This window comes from Apodemus sylvaticus, chromosome 6 (assembly GCF_947179515.1).
Source record: "Apodemus sylvaticus chromosome 6, mApoSyl1.1, whole genome shotgun sequence".
In the NCBI taxonomy this organism is placed as follows: domain Eukaryota; kingdom Metazoa; phylum Chordata; class Mammalia; order Rodentia; family Muridae; genus Apodemus; species Apodemus sylvaticus.
The window spans coordinates 52,302,876-52,324,574 of record NC_067477.1 but is presented as its reverse complement, the minus strand read 5'-3'; the positions used below and the strand labels follow the sequence as shown (position 1 = coordinate 52,324,574).

Below are 21,699 nucleotides of genomic sequence, written 5' to 3'. Positions count from 1 at the left end.
CTGACACCTTCCTGACTCTGATTCTTAGGCTTTCCTATGTGTACATGCTTTGTCCACTGAAGCATCACCCCAAGCCATTAACCTTCTGCTTACCTGAATCAACTGTAGAAAGAAAGAGAGAGATCGCTTCTTGGCCTTTTGGCTAAGATCAAGTGAAAGAAAGAGAGAGAGATGGCTGGAGATGGAGACAGACACAGACACCAACAGAGACAGAGTCACACACACACACACACACAGAGAGAGAGAGAGAGAGAGAGAGAGAGAGAGAGAAAGGGAGGGGGGAGAGAAAGAGAGAGAGGGGGGGACAGAGGGAGGGAGGGAGGGAGGGAGGGAGAGAGAGAATGCAGGGTTTCTATTAGAAGAGCAGAGGGGAATAGGGCTGTGCTGCCTGCCTGGGTAGAACCTGACTATCTATGTGTCTTAGTCAGGGTGTCTATTCTCCACAAACATCATAACCAAGAAGCAAGTTGGGGAGGAAAGGGTTTATTCAGCTTACACTTCCACATTGCTGTTCATCACAAAAGGAAGTCAGGACTGGAACTCAAGCAGGGTTGGAAGCAGGAGCTGATACAGAGGCCATGGAGGGATGTTTTTTACTGGCTTGCTTCCCCTGGCTTGCTCAGCCTGTTCTCATATAGAACCCAAGAGCACCAGCCCAGGGATGGTACCACCCACAAGGGGCCCTTCCCCTTGATCACTAATTGAGAAAATGCCTCACAGTTGGATCTCATGGAGGCACTTCCCCAACTGAACCTCCTTTCTCTGTGATAACTCCAGCCTGTGTCAAGTTGACACACAAAACCAGCCAGTACACTATGGAAGCTTCTAGAAGCTGTTCCATACCTTTCCTTTTATTGTGACAACTACCCTACTCCATTTTGTTTCATAGAGTTGTTGCTTTAGAGTACAAAGACTTAAAAATGGCATCCTTGGTTTCTGGTCCCACCTATCCACCTTGTTCTATCCACACATGCTGTCACCCCTTGGATCCAGACCCTGGCTTTCTGACGAACGCAACAGCCAGGACTTGCTCTGCTCCTTCCTTTTGCCAGCTCCCCTACGTCTTCTTTTTGGGGGTCACTTTGCTAAGTTCAGGAAATTTTCTTTTCCCTGGCTCTTCATCTTCCTCTTTGGGTAAATGCGCTGTGCCCATCTGTGTCCAATGCTCCTTTCTATTGTGATGGAATAAAGGTGTTGTGATTTCTTCTTCACCTTTGCCTTCCTAAGAGACTATAGCTTCCATGTGTGGACAGACTCTGGTGGGTCTGTGTGAATATTTGCACACAGCAGCAAATATTCATTCAAGGTCAAATGAGGTCATGTGCCTTCTATATTTTTTTAAATTTTTGTTGTGGTAATCTTGGGGTCTTCTCTTTGTGTCTCCTGCTGGCTATTGGCTGCCATTATTGACACTTCATTTTATAGTTCGTCAGTGACTCTTAAGTTCTAACTGGAGAGCGTTCTGGAACAGTGTGTATAACTTTTCCTTATCCTCAGGGACAGTCTAGCTAATAGTTTGATTGACCACATGGGCCTGTGATGCAGCTGTGTGTGGCCAGCAAACCCAGAGGACAGAGGCGCCTGGATTTCCAGAGGTCCTGGGGATTGAGAGGATTGAGGATTCATCACCTGTTGGCCAAGTCTGCCTGTACTGTGAAATGACACAGCGCCACACTTCTGTTTTCAGGGTTCTCTTGTTAGCTGAATGAGATAGAAGAACTTGAAGACAGGCATTTACAATCTTACGGCTACATTTTTTTTAAAGTCAGTTTGCATGGTTTTCCTTGAGTAGTGACTTTAGAGCTGGGTAGCTTAGAAGTCTTGTGGTAGTTTATGTTCTTCCCGCCTTGAACTCCTGAAGTGGCCGCACTATCAGCCCTCTCCCTGCTTCCCTTGAGTCCACAGATAAAAGACACACACAGTCATTTCATTTTAACTTGCCTTCTTGGCACAGTTGTTGGGAGCTACTATCTCCTGACTGGAAAACTGTGCCTTTACCAATTTCTTATCTCTGTCTCTCCTACCTGTCCTAAAGTTTAGTTGTTAAACCCTCCTGACCACTCACCTATGGGAGCAGCCTGTGTGGCCACTTTGTTTTGAGATCTTATATGACTCTTAAACTTTCAGGTATAATCTAGGAGGGATCCTGGGGTACGTTACAGGCCAACTTGTGCTCTGTAGTAGCCATCACTTGGTGGTGGGAATGGGCTCTCCTCCTTCGCTTTATGTTGTGATAAACACTATGACCAAAACAACTTGATGAAGAAATGGTCTATTTCATCTTTCAAGGTGCAGTTCATGGATGAGGGAAGAGGGCAGGAACTCGGGGTAGGACCCAGAGGCAGGGTCAGCAGAAGTGGTAGAAGATGGCTGCTTACTAGCTCGCCCCTGGGATTACATTCAGACGCCTTTCTTATTCAATCCAGACCTAGCTGCCTAGGGATGGCTCTGCCCATGGCGGGCTGGGCCTTTCTCCATCAACTAGCAGTTGAGAAAACTCTGCACAGACATGGCAGGTCAACCCGATGGAGGCTTTTTCTCAGTTAAGGTTCCTGCTTGCCAGGTGTGTCAAGTTGACAACCAAGATTAGTCATTACCCCATATCATGTTGTTGAACATCTTAATTGTATGTTCAAAGTATGAGCATCAGAACATAAGCAGCTATGAAACACATGAGTATCTTGAAACACATGAGTGTCTTAATAATATATTGGGTACGGAGAGGGAAAAAAAAAAAAGGATTAGCCTGGGTCCATGAGCAAGTTCTGGGTTCATAAATATCTATTCTCGTTTATTTGTTTCAACCTTTGTCATTGTTGTCATTTCAGTGGCGTGTGTCTAGGAACAGCCATTTTGGAAACTTCTTAAAAGAGACCAAAGTTAGAAGAATTAAAGCTGTAAAACAGCTAACTTGCCCTGTGTGTGTGTGTGTGTGTGGGGGGTCTCAGAAGAAATTTTCCTCAGATACTTTGTGCTCCTAGATTACATTATTATCTTCTGCACAGGTTGCTTAGATAAGACTTTTTAAAAAAAATCTTTAAAGTATGGATATACGCAGCTGTTGTTTTTGATACATAATCTCTCTCATAAATATATGGAAAGGAAGTATTATGTTTCTGCTTCTGACTAAGAGTAAAACCTCTCCTGCTCCTCAGGCACACAGTTCCCAGCTGCCGGGGAGAAGAGGCCAAGGGGAAGTGTCGATGCTGGTACGAAGCCGCCCTCAGTGACGGGAACCCGATTATTGTTTATCTCCACGGCAGTGCACTACACAGGTCAGCACGTCTGTTTGGTGTCTCTGTCTGTCTGTCTGTCTGTCTATTTATCTTTGAAAGATCAAGAGCATTTCTAAGCAGTGGGAGAGCGAATGCAGTTTTCAACCACAGACATGCCTTCGCCTGTTCTTCTTCCTTTGTTTAAGTGTGAAGGTGTTCTAGCAAACACATTCTCTTTAAACAAGCAGTCCACACATACACTGACATGGGCCTGTTTCTGAATGGGAGGGAGTAATAATTCTTCTAAAACATTCATCTTGATTTCACTGAAGCCACTGGTTTCTTTACTCCTCAAGATTATTCAAGATGATAGATGGAATCGAAATGGAATCAGTTGTTTTTAAACCAAGAAGGACTAGAACTAGCTGGCTGGAAGTGGGGGGGGGGTCCTCATGGGGGCTGCTGGTGGCATATGTGTCCAACAGGAAGAACTGTCCCCAGGAGACTTGCCAGAACCACAACTTTGCACAAAGGCCACTGGGACCTCAGATACTTGTGTGAAAGAATATTTCTTTGCCCAGCCCCTCTCCCCTCAGCCCCAGACTGGTGTGCTCTTGTTCTTGTTGCCAAGAATAATTGTGTCCAAATGGTGTCATACAATCCTCCTCATGTAGCCTGTAAAAATATCCCTCTGCATTGCTTTGAATGTGTGCATAGCTTTCTGTGTGACGTGCATCCTGTTGTAACACTTGCAGGTTCCAAATAGTCTCCAAATACTCCACGAATTGTCTGTCAAACGCACAGGCAGCTGGAAAAGATCTAGGCATGCGCTAAAGGGCAAACAAAGAAAGTTTCCACATTGGTGGTCTCTTCTGGAAAATGACAGTGGAAAGTCCATTACTTAGCATCAGCTCCATTCATCAGAAGCCTGACACCTGAGAGAAGTCCCCCGGAACTCTTGAGTACAGAAACTGGGGACTCTGATAAATTCCACTCTAACGTATTCATGCCTCAGTCTCTGTAGTCCCTGTTTGGCATTGTCACACAGCTGGCTTCCCAGAAGCCTGTTGTCCTTTGATGTGCTGTCAAAGCATTCCCTGGCCCAGATGATTATCAGTTGAGAACTGCAGGACAGCTCTGCCTGGGGGAGGGGCGGGGTAGCACAAACCCAAGATCTCCCTGGTGTCTGTGGGGCTGGGGGTGGGGCGCTTCAAACCAAGTGACAGGATCAGGCACATGCCCACTGGCTACCTCGCCAGTGCCTCTTTGTCTGTCATTTTCTGTCAGGTGATGGCTTTCTCAAGTCTTGCCTTCTCTCCAGGAGAGTGCCCACTCTGTCTGTTTTAGAATCACATTCCCTGAAAAATTTCAATGAAACTGAACAGTGGTCAGCCTCGTTTAACATTGTTCTGATTTATGAAGTTGGACAGTGTTACAGCAGGTTTATTTAAGGGATCAGAAGACCATACTGCCATGGCCGTGCTCGGTCGGCGTGAATCTGAAATTCTCCTCAGTTGATTCAGATTCAAGGGCCACATCATCCTCTGCTCTGAAGTCTCAGCTTGTAACCAGCCGTGTACTGAGTACTGAGCCCCATTCCTCAAACAGGAAGTCCCGGGAGATTCATTAACACATCCAAATCAGTGTATTCAGGCATGGGAGAACAGTAAAGTTGTATATAAAATTTGAAGTGTGGTTCCATTTTATTTCTAGGAAATGGGTTTGTTGCTTTTACTAGATGCTCTGGGAATTCCATGGCTCACACACTGAACAACTTTGACTCTAGTAAGGCCTTTAAAAAAAAAAAGATTTATTTATTTATTTATTTGTTTATTTAATGTATATGAGTACACTGTAGCTGTACTGATGGTTGTGAGCCATTATGTGGTTGCTAGGAATTTGAATTCAGGATCTCTACTTGCTTTGGTTGGCCCTGCTTATATTATTATATCTGAGCACACTGTAGCTGTCTTCAGACGCACCAGAGGAGGGTGTCAAATCTCTTTTACAGATGGTTGTGAGCCACCATGTGGTTGCTGGGATTTGAACTCAGGATCTTCGGAAGATCAGTCAGTGCTCTTAACTGCTGAGCCATCTCTCCAGCCCCATTTTTTTCTTAAAGAAATTTCCTGCCTTTTGGCTAATTCTTTCCTTTGTTTTGTCACGGTGAGAGTGGATGCCATCATTTTGAGGGTCTCTTGTACTCCCAGAGGCACATCTTTCTCTATTTCTTCCTGAACTTTGTGGCTGAGTTAGTGGGGTTCAGACACACAGGAGCTGAGTGCAGGCGACCCACTCTGACCCCCTGGTTCGGAAATTGCTCATTCCAAACTTTCCTTTAGCGGACAGAGAACACCTATGGGTTATGTTCTGCTGCCCAGAACCCAGAGGAGATGGGTTATAGTGCATTATCAAAGCTCACGCTGGGAAGCCCTGGGGAGACCAGTGCACCCAAAGAAAGGCAGGGGTGGGGAGATGGGGGCATTGTTCAGTCATCTGCTTTGGCACAGGCCAGCTGGCCCTGCACTAAGAAACATTTCTTTTTCTCCTGCCCTTTATTTCTACAAAAACTACAAAAACCAAACCAAAGCAAAAAACAAAAATAAAACCCAAAGCCCAAATCAAAAAACAGACCAGAGTTGTTAGGCCAGGTGTGGCCCCATACTTCCTTAAGACCAGCCTGCGGGCGGTGGAGACAGATCCGAGAGCTGTGAGGCCAACCAGGGCTCTACAGTGAAACTCTGTCTCAAACCACAAGGAAACAAAACAAATCTAAAACAGAGAGAGGGGAAAGATTGGGTAGGGTCGAAGCCTAAGGGTGACTTTTACTGAGTTTGCAGTAGTAGCTCCTAATTCTTATGTTGTTTTTTTCCCCCTCTGCCCCTCTCCTCTCTAGGGCGGCTCCTGCAAGAATTAAGCTGGCACAGGTATGCCTGAGAGGCCACAGGGAGTGTGTGTGTGTGTGTGTGTGTGCGCGCATGTGCATGGACAGCACACTCCTGTATGCAAGAGAATAACTCTGGGCCCCAAAACCCTTTCATGAATTTGATCTCATTTCCACAAATCTTTTGATCTCATTTCCACAAATCTTTTGAGCCTGTCAGGACAGGTGATTTAAAAACAAAACAAAACAAAACAAACAAAAAAAAAAATCCCAAAGATCTTTATTATCATATTATTTCTTCCTTCCTTTACTCCTCTCTCCCTGCTTCCTTCCCTAACCCAGTTACCTTCATTTGAGTTTGCTCCCCACTGGTCTTTCCTCTCTCATGAAAACCTTTGATTGTACCTATATATAAATTTATACTGCACGCTTTAACATTGTTTTATAAGCATTTTTTGTTATATAACCCTGGCTGGCCTGGAAATGACTATATAGAGCAGGCTGGCCTTGAACTCACAGTGATCTGCCTGCCTCTGCCTCCCAGTGCTGCAGTAAGGCTCCTATCCACACTCAGCCCTATTTTCCATGTTTTTAATGTAGGGTCACAATTACCGATTTAAAGGCTATATATACCTTTTCCAGTTCATTCATAAGTAACTGCTAACTAGCCCACTGAAATGATAATACATTTCACTTTTTTTCTTCAAATTTACTTAAATACTATAACTACAGAATACTTAAGGCATCTGCTTTGTTTTTTGTGACCTGTTTATATTTCTTAGGAATAAATATTGGGGAGTAAGGGTTGCTACTGCTATCCTTACTGAATGCGGGGGTCCGAGTCCCTGGAACTTAGCTTCTCTGGCGTAGTGAGCTTTTTGGAGACTAGGTAGCCTGGCTCAAACAGAAAGTTCCAGTTAGTTCCTTACTCGTAGTTTGATCTGAGTGTTGAAGATCCCTGATGAGGCGGAGTCACGTGCATCCCTGCAGTAGGAAGCCACAGTTCATAGATGCAGACAGGTCCAGGCAGGCTCGGGCAGAATCTTGGCTCTGCTTGTAACTACCTGTGCAACTTCTAGCTTGCTAGTGTGAATGCTCACTTTATCTACAAAATATATCTTTAAGAATATCTCATCTTTGTATATTATCGTATTTCAGGTTTTTTTTTTTTAATTCAATATATTGACTCCCCGCTGCCATCTTCCCTGCCTGCTGGGGCAGAAAAGCAGCCCCAGGTACTAAGATACCCTGAGTTTAAGATCTCTGGGGGCGCATATCAGTTTGTTTAAAATTGAGTTTTTCATATCTTTTCTTTACGTGGGACTGAGTAATGATTTCATATATCCAAGTGGCAATCTCTTTATTTTTTTAGTTGAAAGTATATTTTTTATCTGACCATATTCAAGACAAGTACCTCTCCATGATGAGATTTACCTCTCCCCACACTCTGTGTAGTGTCTTATCATTCATTCATTTGTTCGTTCAGTCAGTCAGTCAGTCAGTCAGTCAGTTAAGAGTGTGTGTGGTCTCAGGGGTGGAGCCCAGGACCTTGAGCTTGCAGGGCAGGTACTCCATATCGAGCCACACCTCAGCTCTGGAGATTGCTTAAATGAAACCATGACTCGGAATCAGGTGCCTAAGTACAATATCCGTGTAACCCTCTGCATAGTATTTACATATTTGAATGTTTAATGAACAGGCTAAAGTCATATAGCTGGCTAGTGGCAGAGCCCAGATGTGAATGACCTAGGCTGCTGTCCATCCTTTGCACAGACTTTCATCTCTAGATTTAAAAAAATGCAGAACCTTTGTGATTTTGGGGTTCGAATCAAGCACCTTGAACATGTTAGGTACGTGTCTTACCAGGGAGCTGTATCCCAGCCCTTCAGAAGACATCTTTCTTCCTATTACAAGTAGGAAGATAGATGTGTTGCAGAGGTGTCTTCTCTGTATCTTCTCATTTGAAATGATAACAGCTCATATGGTGTGCAGGTGCTGAGTGATGGCGGCTTTCATGTCTTGTCTGTGGACTACAGAGGTATGTGTTGAGAAGAGTGTACAAAGATGTGATGGGGCGGGGTGGGGGCGGGCAGAAGGCTTTTGATGACTCCTTGGTTTGTGGGGCATGATCTTGTGTTCACCTCTTCTTGCTGCCAGGATTTGGGGATTCTACAGGAACACCCACTGAGGAGGGACTAACCACAGATGCTATTTGTGTCTATGAATGGACCAAGGCAAGAAGTGGCGGAACTCCTGTGTGTCTTTGGGGCCATTCTCTAGGGACAGGGTAAGTGCACACTGCAGACATGTCCTTTGGTGGGTCCTTGGAGGGATTTTATATCTTAAAAGGCACAGCAAACAGTGGAAGGGAAGCCAAACTGGGAAACCCCAGCTGTTCAGTCTCTCACTCCAGAAACATTAAGAGCCTGCCCCGTCAGTGCACCTGCTTGTAAGACATTCTCCACACGAGTCCCTTAAACTTCCTGTGTAATTACGATGCTGACATCAATTCTGGAATAATTTGTGAGAGCATTAAAGAATCAGACCCTTACATTAGGGTCTGTGGCACTCTGAAATTCTGGGCAAAACAGTGTGTCTCTCTGGGTTTTGTAGGCAGACACTCCAGAGCTTTCTCAGTTGCTGTCTCTGAGTTGTTGAGGCCACAGCATCGGTGTGACCTCCATGTTTCACACATATGCTGTCATTGTTTTACAGAGTTGCAACAAATGCTGCGAGAGCATTAGAGGCAAAAGGTAATGGAAGACTCCTAAGTGGAAGAGTTTTGGCTTGAGGTAAAAAAATATAAAGCCAGAAGGTTCTGTGAAATTTGTGTATATGTGTATACACTGACCATGGACCCCCAAGATGCCCCACTTTTGAAGGATTTTTAGCAGTGTTAGTGCATCAATTACAGGCTGTGAAATTAAGAATAAATACTAAGAAAAGAGCTAAAATTACTTCCCTGGGTGTGGTAGTGTACAGTTGTGATCCCGCTGCTCAGGGCGCTGAGGCAGGAGGATCTCGAGTTTGAAGAGGCCTGAGCCACATATCGAGTCTCACTCTCAAAGAGTCCTCTTTCTAAAATGATGTTTTATTTAAACGATAGAACTGGAAAATAATACAAAATGATAACCATAGTCACACTGCCCTCTGCGGCAGTTTTTCATAATATTCTTGTTGGTTTTTGTCAAAGAGTTCTGAGCGTATCATGAATCCAGCATCTGAAAGTGTAGCTTGCTTGCTTGCTTTCTAACTGGTTTTTATGAATTTTGAATCTCTGTAATTAGAGGTGAATAGGGCTAGGCTATTTGCTTAAAGATAAAAAAAAATTGGGTTTACTCCATGTATAGAAGTGTTGGATAAAATAAAGTATCTTAATGCTGCTATGAAATTTCTAAAAAGCTCATGACCAATTGCTTATGGTTTTGTTTTGTCTGGCAATTGCTTACTGATCCTTACTGCTAAATAATACGTTCATTAAGAAACACATATCCTCTGTCTGTCTGTGTGCCCGCCCACCCACCCACCCACCCACCCACCCACCCGTCCGTCCGTCCGTCCTCCATCCATCCATCCATCTATCTATCTATCTATCTATCTATCTATCTATCTATCTATCTATCTATCTATCTATCTACCTATCTACCAGTTTATATATGTCATTCATTCATTCACTCATTCATTCATTCATTCAGTCAGTCAGTCTGTCTGTCTGCCTGCCTGCTTGTCGATCTCTTTCATCTAAGAACAGCAATCCTGTGTGCTTACCCCGATACTCAGAGTTCACATGATCCCTCTAACGTCTCCAGTGCAGCTGCCCACAGACTGGTGTCTAATTCTGTGTCTCTCTCTTCCCTTTAGCCACCCCTGACTTCCGGCAGCTATGCATACTGCCTAAGCTGTTGTTTTTCTCTCAAACTCCAGTAAAAATTCCCTTGGACTTCAGGGGTTTTTTGGTTTGATTTGTTTTTTGAGACAGGGTGTCTCTGTGTAGCTCTGGCTATCTCTGAACTCACTCTGTAGACCAGACTGGCCTCAAACTCGCAGGGACTCTGCCTCCTGAGTGCTGGGACTAAAGGCATGTGCCATCAACACTTGACACTTTTTTTTTATTTGAACTTGGGCATTGAACTCAGGGCCTCAGGCATGACAGGCAAGTGTAATATCACTGATTTACAACCTAGGTCTTTATAGACCTAGTTATTTTTGATTACATAATAGCAATTACTTATGGAAAGTGATAGATTGAGAACTTGGGGTGATGCTTTCTTCTTCCAGGATTACTCTACATTTCTTCTTCAAGGCATTTTGGGTGGGGATAAAGTTACTACAAACCAGAGATTAAGTTGATTTGAAGCTACCCTCAGCCTTTATCAGCATTGCTTTATATCTAATGCACTGTTTTTCCTAGAATGAAGTCCTTTGAGGTCACAGTCAAAACTCATAGAAATGGTGGAGTCTCCCTACTTTCTTGTCATACTTGAATAGTTAATAAGTGTGTGTGTGTGCGCCCACATGTGTGCATAAATGCATCTGCATATGTATGTGTGTGCATGCACAAGTGCATGAACGTATGTGTACAGGTATGTATGCATGTGCACACACATGTATGTGTATCTGCATGTGTGGAAATGTGCCTGTGCACATGTGTCTGCATGCATCTATGTCTGTGTAAATGTGCCTGCACACATCTGCATGTGTCTGCATGTATCTATGTGTGCATGTGCACATGTGTCTGCATGTGTGTATATGCATGTGTTCATGTATACACACATGTGATATGCATGTAGAGTCCAAATGTTGATGATAAATATCCTTCTCAATTGCTCTCCTCCTTGTCTTTTGAGCAGGGTCTCTCACTGAGCCATCAGCTCACCTTTCAGCCAGAGGAGCCTCCCAGTGAGCTGTGTGTCCTAGCTCTGCCACCTCAGTGCTGGGAGGAAACCGTGTGCTGCCCGCCACACACTGTTCCTTGTGTGGGTGCTGGGAATCTGACCCCAGTGTGGGAGCCCCTGGAGCAGCTGAGCCATCTCCACAGCCCCCTGAACAGTGCTAGTTTTTCTTCTGGTTCTGTGAGAGCACCGATGATTGTCAGTTTTAATTTTGAATCCTGCCTGTTAAAACAGAAGCATTGTGGTTCTCAACTTTCCTAATGGGGGACCTTTAATACCTCATGTTGTGGTGACCCTCCAACCATAAAATTATTTTGTTGCTATAATTTGTTTCAGAACTGTAATGGATTATAATGTAAATTTCTGTGTTTTCCAACAGTCTAAAGGGTCATGACCCTCAGGTTGAGAACCACTGATCTAGAGTTTCATCAGTCTAAGGGGAAAGGCAGCTTAAAGTCTTTGGGCTTTTCTCATCTGGTACTGGCTCTAAAAATTCTCAAATACACACACACACACACACACACACATCACATATGCACACATGCAAACACACATATACACATGCATGCACATTCACTTACACATATGCTTCTATTCATACACATACATGCATATAGTGCATATTCATTATACACACACATATATGCATACCCTGCCATATACATTCTCTATGTGCCTTCTAAGCATTGAGGAAACAACTCAGTCAGCCTCTTTCTCTATGGAATACTTTGCTTTCGTGCATTCTCTGAGCCCCATAAGTCTTGTAGTCTTAGTAGAAGGCAGTGGTTTTAACTATCATGGACATAGAGCTACTCAAGAAGGAGAGGGCTTATTAAAAATCACGCTCTTGAGTTGGAGTAGTGCCTCAGTACAGCTTCGGTGAAGCACTTGCCATGCTCAGTTTGGACATGAGTTCTATCCCTGAACCTCTGTGAAAGGCAAGGAGTGGTGGTGTGATTGTAGATATTTATTTACTGATTTATTGAGACAGGGCCTCATTGTATACACCAAACTGAACACTCACTCACAGAGATAAGTGCCTCTGCCTCCCAGGGCCTGGGATTAAATGTCCATGCCACCATGTCCACTGTGGTGGTAGACCCCGAATCCCATCACTGGTCAGCTAGCTTAGCCTCACCAGCAAGCTCCAGAGCACTGAGGGAACCTGGCTCAGTAAACAAGGTGGATGGTTCCTCATGGCTGACACTTGAGCTTGACCTCTGGCTTCCATATTCATGCTATACATGTGCAAGCATGCTTGCACATACATGTGCACTCACATGAACATGCACAGTGCACATGCCTGCACACACACATTCTTAGTCCCTACCCCAGATACACTGTGGGGCTCAAGAGCTTGCATATTAAAACACTCCACAAATGGTTTTGAAGTAGGCAGTTCGTGTACAAGACCCTTAGAACCCTCTTATCTAGGGAAGGTGGTTCTTTGGTATCTGAAGAGGAGAGTTACCTCATTTATTTTTTGTTGCTTTTTGTTTTCCAGGATGTCCGGCTGATGCCATTGTCTTAGAAGCTCCATTTACCAACATGTGGGTGGCCAGTATCAATTATCCCTTGTTAAAGGTGAGTCTCTCCTTCCTCTCACTCCGTGTCCAGGCTGTTTCTACACTAGGCATTCATGTACAGGGCTCGTTTCTTTAATGAGGTTCATATGTTCCTGAGTTGTTTTAGGCTTGGTCAGTTTACGACCAAAGGCACAAGCATCTATCTCCTCTAACAGAGGAACAGATTAAGTGAAAGTTTTATCCCCCCACACATGAACCATATATATTTTACATACATGTGTTGCTGAAGTGAACACACATTTTATAATTTTAAAACTCATTGGGTATAGCTTTACTAAGGCAATTACTCATTTTAAATTGAAATTAAAATTGTATACATGTTTCAACTTTATGAATTCCAGCCATAGCTCTTACATTATTTCATCATAAGGAAGATTCTAGAGAAAATGCTTTTACATAATACTCCTGGTATAGACATTAGTCTTCTCAAGAAAGTGGAACAAAGATGGGTCTAAAATATTTATTGTACAATTCTCTTGTTATCATTATTATTATATTAATTTTTTGAGATAGGTTTCATTTCATATCCCAGGCTACACTTGAACTCACACTGCTTGGCACAACCAATGACAATCCTCTTGTCACAAGCGTCCAAATTTCTGAGATTACAGTATGAGTCAGTACATCTGGTCCATTACCCTAAGTTTACACTTTTATTCCAGACCTGATTCAACTGTTTATAGTCACATATGCACAATAATTGTGAGCAAATGAAGGCTCAGCACAGGAGTTTGAGGAAAGGCAAAAGTTTTGGAGGAGATACAGGCAGAAATTTTAAATTATTTAATGCAATAAGGCATCATAGGGATATTTTAAACTGTTTATTTCTGAATTCATGGTTTGTACTGTAAGCCATCACAGAATTTTCTGAAGTTTGCTTAAGAAAGGTTCCAGGGCTTACAGGGGAAGGTAGCCTTGTCTATGTGTTTCTATACAGTGATACTGCTATGTGTGTGTCTCTAAGGAGCAGTTCTGTTTGAGCTTCTTTATATACAAGTGTAATTACATAGGTTACGTTCTACTTAACGTTTCTCACCTAACATTCTACTTATGAGACCTTATTCTGCATGTGAAAAACTGTAGTTTGGCCATTTCTCTTGTTATATGGTATTATTATATGGTATTCAGCTACAATGCACCCACCACTGCCTATAGGTCTATCCTGTTACTCAAAGATATTCTCTCTTCTCTTTTCTTTTCTTCTCTTCTCTTCTCTTCTCTTCTCTTCTCTTCTCTTCTCTCTCTCTCTCTCTCTCTCTCTCTCTCTCTCTCTCTCTCTCTCTCGTGTGTGTGTGTGTGTGTGTGTGTGTGTGTGTGTGTGTGTGTGTATGTGTTGGGACATTGGGACTTGAGCTTACAGCCTCACAAATGGTAGGCGAATTATAGTATTTTGCCTGGCCTTTTTCCTTCCTTATTGCCAGGTCACGGTGGGGGAGAAATATTTTTAAACTTAATGTGGCATAATTCACCAGGCTTTTCATTTTTAAGATTGTGATTTTTTGTTTTGTATAAGAAAATTCTGCTTGCCCAAGTTTATGTAGATATTTTTTATGCCCCTTTCTAGAATCTGTTTTATCTTTTACGATAAAAGTCACAATTCACAGGGTTGGATGCTTGTGTGGGGCGGGGTAACCACAGGCCCAGGACCACTTATAAAATGAACTTGCTCATTCTGTAACAGCATTTCTATGCACTGAAGTCTATATGTAGACATATTTGTGTATAGCTGGTAGAACTGTTATTTCTCCTCATTGTCTTATCTATTCTCTTCTGACTATTACAATATTTTAATTTCTATAGCACATGCTACGTCTTAATGTTTGCTGGATGTGTTCTTCAATTTGTTCATACTCAACATTGCCTTGTGTATTCTTAATTTATTTTTGCCTTTAAAAATTCTTTATGTGTATGGGTGTTTTGCCTACATGTATGGCTGTGGTACCACACACATACTCTACCTAAGGAGGCCAGAAAGATGTCAGAGTCCTATGGATGGTTGTGAGCCACCATAAGGATGCTGGGAACTGAACTTGGGTCCTCTTGCAAGAGCAACAAAGGCTCTTCGAGCCATCTCTCTAGTCTTGCCTTGGCTCCCCCTGCCCTCCACCCCAGCCCCAGACTGTCCTGGAACTGCCCTGATTGTCCTGGAACTCACTCTGTAGATCAGGATGACCTCCAACTCACAGAGTTCTACCTGCCTCTGCCTGCTCCGTGCTGGGATTAAAGGTGTGCACCACTACCACCTGGAGTTTGACTATTCTTAATCTTTTGTATGTTCATAAATATTTTGGAATACTCTTGTCAATTTATAAAAAAAGTAACAACTCAGGAACTTTGATTGGGGTCACATTGAATCTGTTGATCAGTTTGGGGGAGTTGATACCTTTCCAATACTGATGATGCATGGCGTTCTGTTGTCCTTGTTACGTTTACATTTATATTTGCTTGCTTGCTTATTTATCTATCATTTAGGTTTCTTCAGTTTTAGCTTTCTAACACACACTCCGAGAGGCTAGTTCAAGGCAGGGGCTTTGGGTGTAGCTGACGGGGGAGCACACTGTGGAAAGGCCCACAGGTGAGTGGGATCATAGGATAGGAAGGGGAAGAGCAGGCAGTGTGAGTCCTCAGGAGTCCAGCTCCAGCGAGCCCCGTGGAAAATATATACACACATATTTTCAAGGCAGGGTTTCTCTGTGTGGTCTTGGCTGTCCAAGAACTAGCTCTGTTGATCTGTCTGGTCTTGAACTCACAGAGATCTGCCTACCTCTACCCCCCTCCCCCAAGTACTGGGATTAAAAGTATACACCACTATGCCCATCATCATCTAATAATTTATTTGAGGGGAATTTATTTCCCAGTGTATGCATTAGGATATATCCTGCCAAAGCCATACTTCTGAGTCTTGGTTTTGAAGTGTGTTTTAATTGTCAGCTAGTTCAAGGGTTGGCAAGGTTGCTCACTGGGTAAGGACATTCACTGCCAAGCCTGATGTATTATTTACTTTTTTATTGCTGAGTAGAATACCATGACCAAGGCAACTTATCTAAAAAGGAGTCTACTTGGGCTCACAGCTTCAAGAAATTAGAGTGATGCTCCCATGGCAGGTAGATGAACTGCTGAGTGCTCACAGAACCATCCACAAACGGGAGGCAGAGAGCATGGTGGGAATGGTAGGAGTCTTCTGCCCCCAGTGACACGCCTCTTCCAATAAGACCACACCTCCTAATCCTTTCCAAACAGTTCCACCATGAGGGGGAGGGGGGCCGTGTGTGTGTGTGTGTGTGTGTGTGTGTGTGTGTGTGTGTGATATGAGTATTTAAACATATGAGACTATGGGGACCATTCTCATTCAACTCACCATATCTGATAACCTATGTTTGATCCCTGGAACCACATGCGGGATGGAGAGAACCTACTGTTACAAGTTGTCATCTGACCTTCACATTTGCACTGTGGCATGAAAGCACACACACACACACACACACACACTCACACACACTACATATATGTGCAATAAATAAATATTTTAAGTACTTAATTAACATTTAGTTAAAATATTTTATAATATCACTGTGATTTCTTCTTGACCATATAGGAGAAGTAAGAGTATTTTTCATAACCCTATATATTTTATCTTATGGCTTATACCCCCCACTGAGGGCAGGAACTCAAGGTGAGAGCCCAGAGGCAGGAGCTTAAGCAGGGACCATAGAGGAGTGCTATATTATAGCCCAGAACTCCTGGCTAAAGTGATTCTCCTGCCTCAGCTTCTCAAGTAGCCAGGGCTACAGGTGTGTACTACTACATCCATCCAGGTGTTTTGGGGTGTCCCATGTCTGAGTTTTGACTGTGCTTACCCCTTGCTGGTGCAGGGTGGGCATCAGGATATAGGAAGTCGCAGGACCCTGCTCTGGAGTGGGGAACCACAGTCTGAGGTCCTGGGGACAGCCGGATCCGGTTTGGGGGTCCTGGGGCCCTGCATGGCCAGGGCTGTCTGGGAGCTGCAGAAGAGCTGGGAACAGAGTGGGGGCTGCAGGCTGGATCTAGCACTGGGCCAAAGGGGAAATGAGGGGAGAGCTCTGGCTGGGTCCTGCAGAGAGGAGAGTCCTTGGCTCGCTCTGCGGGTGGCTTGGCTTGGTGGAGACCCTGGCTGGGAGCACTGAGAGGCCTCCTGCAGGAGCTGAGATAGCTGGCCGGCTCTTCAGGCGAAGGCATGCTCCATTGCTCTCCTAGGTGGATCCCAATGAAAAGAGATAGTCCATGATTTTAAGGATTTTATTGTCATGGAGCAGAGTGGCGATGAGAAAACCATACCCCACTTTCTCAGGGCGAGCCTGCAGTTAAATCCCATTTGCAGGAGGGTCTGGGAAGGGGCGTTTATTGGCTAAGCCCCCAGGCCTTTAGGGACCTCTTTAAAATGGAGATCTGTTTTGAGGCTACTGTTGTCACATCCTCTACCTGTGGAGGGGCTTGGGGGCGTTGCCCTTACTTGACTCTTGCAGGGTTAAGTTGCCCTAACTTGACTGCCTGCAGGGTCACTGGGGCTTCCAACCTCAGCTCAGCCAGAAACCAGGCTGCCTATCATAGCCCACCACCCCACAACCAGGTTCTCTTGATTTTTTTTAAAGATTTATTTATGTTATTTATATGAGTGTATTGTAGCTGTCTTCAGACACACCAGTAAAGGGCATTGGACCCCATTACAGATGGTTGTGAGTCACCATGTAGTTGCTGGGAATTGAACTCAGGACCTCTGGAAGAGCAGTTGGTGCTCTTAACTGCTGAGTCATCTCTCCAGCACCAGGTTCTCTTAATTTTTTTAAAAAGTTTTATTCAGTTTCAAATGGCATGAAGTTTACAGATGGTTGTTGACATGCGATGATAAACCCGTGCCTGGGTCGCAGCTCCCCTGCTGGAACGGCAGTTCATAGTTGGAGTTTGGGACGTTTGTGACCCCATGGCTCTCTGACGGGGTGCTCTGCCGCTGACTGCCGCCCTGGCATCTCCATTCACGATCACCCTGCATCTGGCTGGTGCAGGGAGATACCATCAGTTAAAGTACCTACAGCTTCTGCTCAACGGGCTCTTCTTTTGCACCGTGGAGCTGTTTAACATTGCAAACCAGGAGCCTCTGATGTAACTAGTACCTCACGACTTAGAGGACGTACTCTCCTCTAGTATTTCACAGTCCTTAGGAACCCTGGCTCTGACTGTTGACCGCACAGGTTTACTTTTCTAAATTACCGCTCACAGCCAGGTAATCTCGGGCTTTTCTTGAAATGCTCTAGCGGCCTCATCTACAAACTGGGATAAGAAAACGTTTATTCAATTTGCTGTGACAAATTAATGAACAGACACATATGAAAAGCAACTACAGTGGTACCTGCATAATGAGCACCCCGTGGCCTAGAGCTGTTCTGTCCAGGTGTGGTGCCAGACGCCGATCATCCCTGTTGAGTAAGATGCGATAAGAGGTGTGACGTGGGGCGGGACCGGGGGCGTAGAGAGCGGCTCTGATTGGAGAGGGAGGGTGTGATGGAAGCTGTGAGTGACCACAGGGATCTGCTCCATCCTGTGGGAGGATCCAGGTGGATTTGGGCTCCAATCTAGTCTCTCACTTGTCCTGTATGTCTCCCCCAATGTATGTCTCCCCCAACCCTGCCGTTACCTAAGCTGCTCAGTCCTCTGAGTTTCCCATTAAGAAAAGTAATGTGGTTGATAATGGCAAATGCGCAGGACTGTTCCAAAACAAAACAAAACAAAACAAACAAAAAACGAAAAAACAAAAAAAAACACACACAAAAAATAAGATACTGCACGGGAAGTACCCAGTTTCCAGGAGGACAACAATACCTGTTCCTTCCCTCACTTATTCTGTGTCAGAGACAGCTGTATAGAGTATTACAGAAGAAAGGAGGAGGCGGGAAGACCAATTAAGAGCTTGCCTCTGTAGTCTGGGCTGTGGGTGACCTTCTATGACCTTTTAGTCTCAAAAGGCGTCTCCCCAGGTAGGGAGTGAGGAATGATGGGAGAAGATTGACTTGCGGCTCCTTTCTTCTTACTCCTTCAGAATTTGAGATGAGTTGCTAAAGGGTTTCTCTTATTGAATTTTTTCCCCATGAGTCCGGGTTCCAAGAGGGGGGAGATTAGGAGACAAAGAAAAGAAAACAAGCTTAGTAACCCCGACCTCAGCATAGAAACAGAGGGGGAAGCCGGGGAGGAGAGGCGGAGCTCCGTGGCCAGCCCACACCTGAATGCAGATCATCCCTGAAAATGCCGGCCAGGCAGATCCTGAGCAACTGACCAAGGACTCTCAAGGCAGCTGGCCTGCCTGCGACTTAAGTGGCCAACAGGCGTCTTCTTCTTCCTGGGGCTGGCCTTCCTGTCCTATGCCAGTTGGCAAGCTAAACTACCCATGGAGTTTTTGAATTCCTTTCTAGAAGACCAGAAAAAAAAAATTGTAACCTTTAGGAAGTCACTATTCTCTAGTAGGACATTTTAGGTAGCAGGTGATAGGCCCAATTTTCACTATTTTCTTCTTTTTAAAGATTAGGATGCTAGATGAGTAGGTCCGCTGGGTTAAAGCCCCTGCTGCTGGACTTGTAGACCGGAGCGTGATCCCCAGAGCACACATGGCTGAAGGGCCAGTTCCTCCAAACTGACCCCTGAACTCAGAGTTTACACGATATGTGTGTATGTGTGTGTGTGTGTGTGTGTAAAGGGTAACATTGTATCACAGGGAATGTGGAAGGCAAGTCTTCAAGATGTTTTCAGACTGGAAAACATCTAGGCTAGAAAAAACATTTATAAGACTGCCCTGCGGGCGGTGGTGGCGCACGCCTGTAATCCTAGCAATCTGGGAGGCAGAGGCAGGCAGGTTTCTGAGTTCGAGGCCAGCCTGGTCTACAGAGTGAGTTCCAGGACAGTCAGGGCTATACAGAGAAACCTTGTCTCGAAAAAACCAAAAATCCAAGACTTCCCTGAAGACATACATACGAGTAACATTATACAGATTGAACGGGGTATATTTAGGAAGGTAAATTTTATATATACACGTATACATATATATATACACACATATGCATAGATGCATGAAATAATTAGTGAATAAAAGCGGCTATGGATTTGAAGGAGAGTAATAAGAGTTGGTTTAAAGGAGGGTTTGGAAGAAGGAGAGGGAAAGGAGAAGTGTTTGAAATAATTATCTCAAAAATTAAAAAAATAAATAAAACACGAAGAAGGAAAGTGTGACCTCAGCTGAGACCCGCTGAGGCAAAACCAGATCTCTGTGGCTGTGAGAAAGGCAGGACGGCCTTTGCCATGTTCTATTCTAGAAGCAGAAGGCAGCCAAGACAGATAAAGCCAGCAAGGGGTTTAGTGAGGAAAGACTGGGGATAGAGGTAGCCCCCCCAACTCTGCGGGGCTTCAAAGGCCAAGGGGCTGTGCTCCGCTCAACCCTGGAGGGTGTCATGCTAACTGATGCTAGGATGCAGTCGAGGAGGGTGGAGCTGGGCGCTGCGTCAGTCCAAAGGCGAGTGGTGTGGGCTGGCCGCAGTGCAGGCAGAGGGTGATTTTGGGTTTGGGATTCCGTTTGTGGGTGCGGGGAAGGTGGGAGGTGGGTGCCGTGCTGGCCGGGGCTTCTGTCCTCTGCCCCACGTTGTCAGTTTTATAAAGCAGAAGTCTTTAGGGGTTCTGAGCTAAATTATGTGCTGATGTAATCACTGTATTGGAAGGTGGGTTCAGCTCCAACTCTACTTCCTGCAAATTGACGTTAGAGGGAAAATTCAGCATGTGGAGAATGACAGCTGTCACCGTGTGGTGGTGACACACGCCTTTAATCCCAACACATGGGGAGGCAGGGCATTCAGATCTCTGAGTTGGAGGCCAGCCTGGTCTATAGAGTGAGTTCCAGGACAGCCATAATTACCAGAGAAACCCTGTCTTGAAAAACCAAACCAAACCAAATTAACCAACCGACCAACCAGCCAACCAGACAAAGCCAGTTAATTGTATTTAGTGCCCTGTGTCAAAGCTGGAAAAGTTTTTAAAACATTATAATAACAAACCACTTTCTACCATTTAGTGTATTCAAATCTTCTAAACCCAATTATCTGCATATCAAATACCCTTATCAGAATGTGCTAATCTGAATGTGGCTCCCTAAATAAACTAGTTCTGCTTGCATAAGAAGCCAATTTTAGATTTTGGGTGTTACCGCTCCCCTGAGAGTGGCAGAATAGAGTCTGACATGCATCTGAAATGAGGTATTGCAGGAAGACACGACGGGATGTTAACACTCATTAGCTTTGCTGCTAGAGCTTCTTCCTCTGCTCATTTCTGTTCCCTGCTTCCAAATTCTTTATTTACAGGAACTTGCTCTTGAAGATCCAAAAGTGCTTTTCTAAAGTCTAGTGTAGTTAGAGAGTAGCTCTTCTGTCGCTATTTAGGGTTCACACAGTGAGAGGCTGGCTATAGCAGATTGTATGTATGCCTCCTTGGGAAAGTTGCTGAGATCCAGCAACCATGTATTCTAGACAGCTGTGGGGCAAACATTAACATCTTTTGTTTTCCTTTTTTTTTTCTTTTAAATAGATTTACCAGAAGCTTCCAAGATGTTTAAAAACGTTTATGGATGCCCTTAAAGAAGACAAAATAGTCTACCCTAGCGATGAAAAGTAAGGAACCCGATGCCTGCTCTGGCTCCGAGGAAAGCCACGCGTGCCGGAGAACTGAGGGTATAGGCATTACACGGCTCTAGATTCCGAGCTGGCTCTAGGAGATGAACACTAGATTTGGAGTAGGGTCTCTATACATTTCAGGATCTGTTGTTTTCCTTATGTCTGAGTCAGTGCTTTCACTGACGCAGTGCTTTCTCTGATGTCATAAATATGCATCTTTAAAGACCTCATGAAAGGCGGCTAGGGGCTAGTCTAACCATCTATGGGGGACCTATCACTGCTAGGTCTTACTCCCTAAGTAGCCCAAAACCATGGTATACCAGCCAGCTCACCCAGCAATAGATACAATGATTAGAAATAATTTAAGAATGTTTCTAAATAAGTAGTTGCTGCTATATCTTTTTTTTTTTTTCTATTTCAGCACCTAGTGTTCTGAGCAGTCAC

General features: G+C 44.4%; 1 protein-coding gene across 1 annotated transcript in view; it reads left to right on the top strand.

Moving 5' to 3' along the window:
• Positions 1–21,699, top strand: part of Abhd12b (abhydrolase domain containing 12B) — a 33,602-nt gene that overhangs the window by 9,393 nt on the left and 2,510 nt on the right. Inside the window, exons 4-10 of the mRNA XM_052186797.1 lie at positions 3,156–3,275; positions 6,112–6,142; positions 8,092–8,137; positions 8,257–8,386; positions 8,815–8,852; positions 12,496–12,575; positions 21,170–21,252. Of these exons, the coding sequence (XP_052042757.1) occupies positions 3,156–3,275; positions 6,112–6,142; positions 8,092–8,137; positions 8,257–8,386; positions 8,815–8,852; positions 12,496–12,575; positions 21,170–21,252 (528 nt within the window). The remainder of the gene's footprint in view (positions 1–3,155; positions 3,276–6,111; positions 6,143–8,091; positions 8,138–8,256; positions 8,387–8,814; positions 8,853–12,495; positions 12,576–21,169; positions 21,253–21,699) is intronic.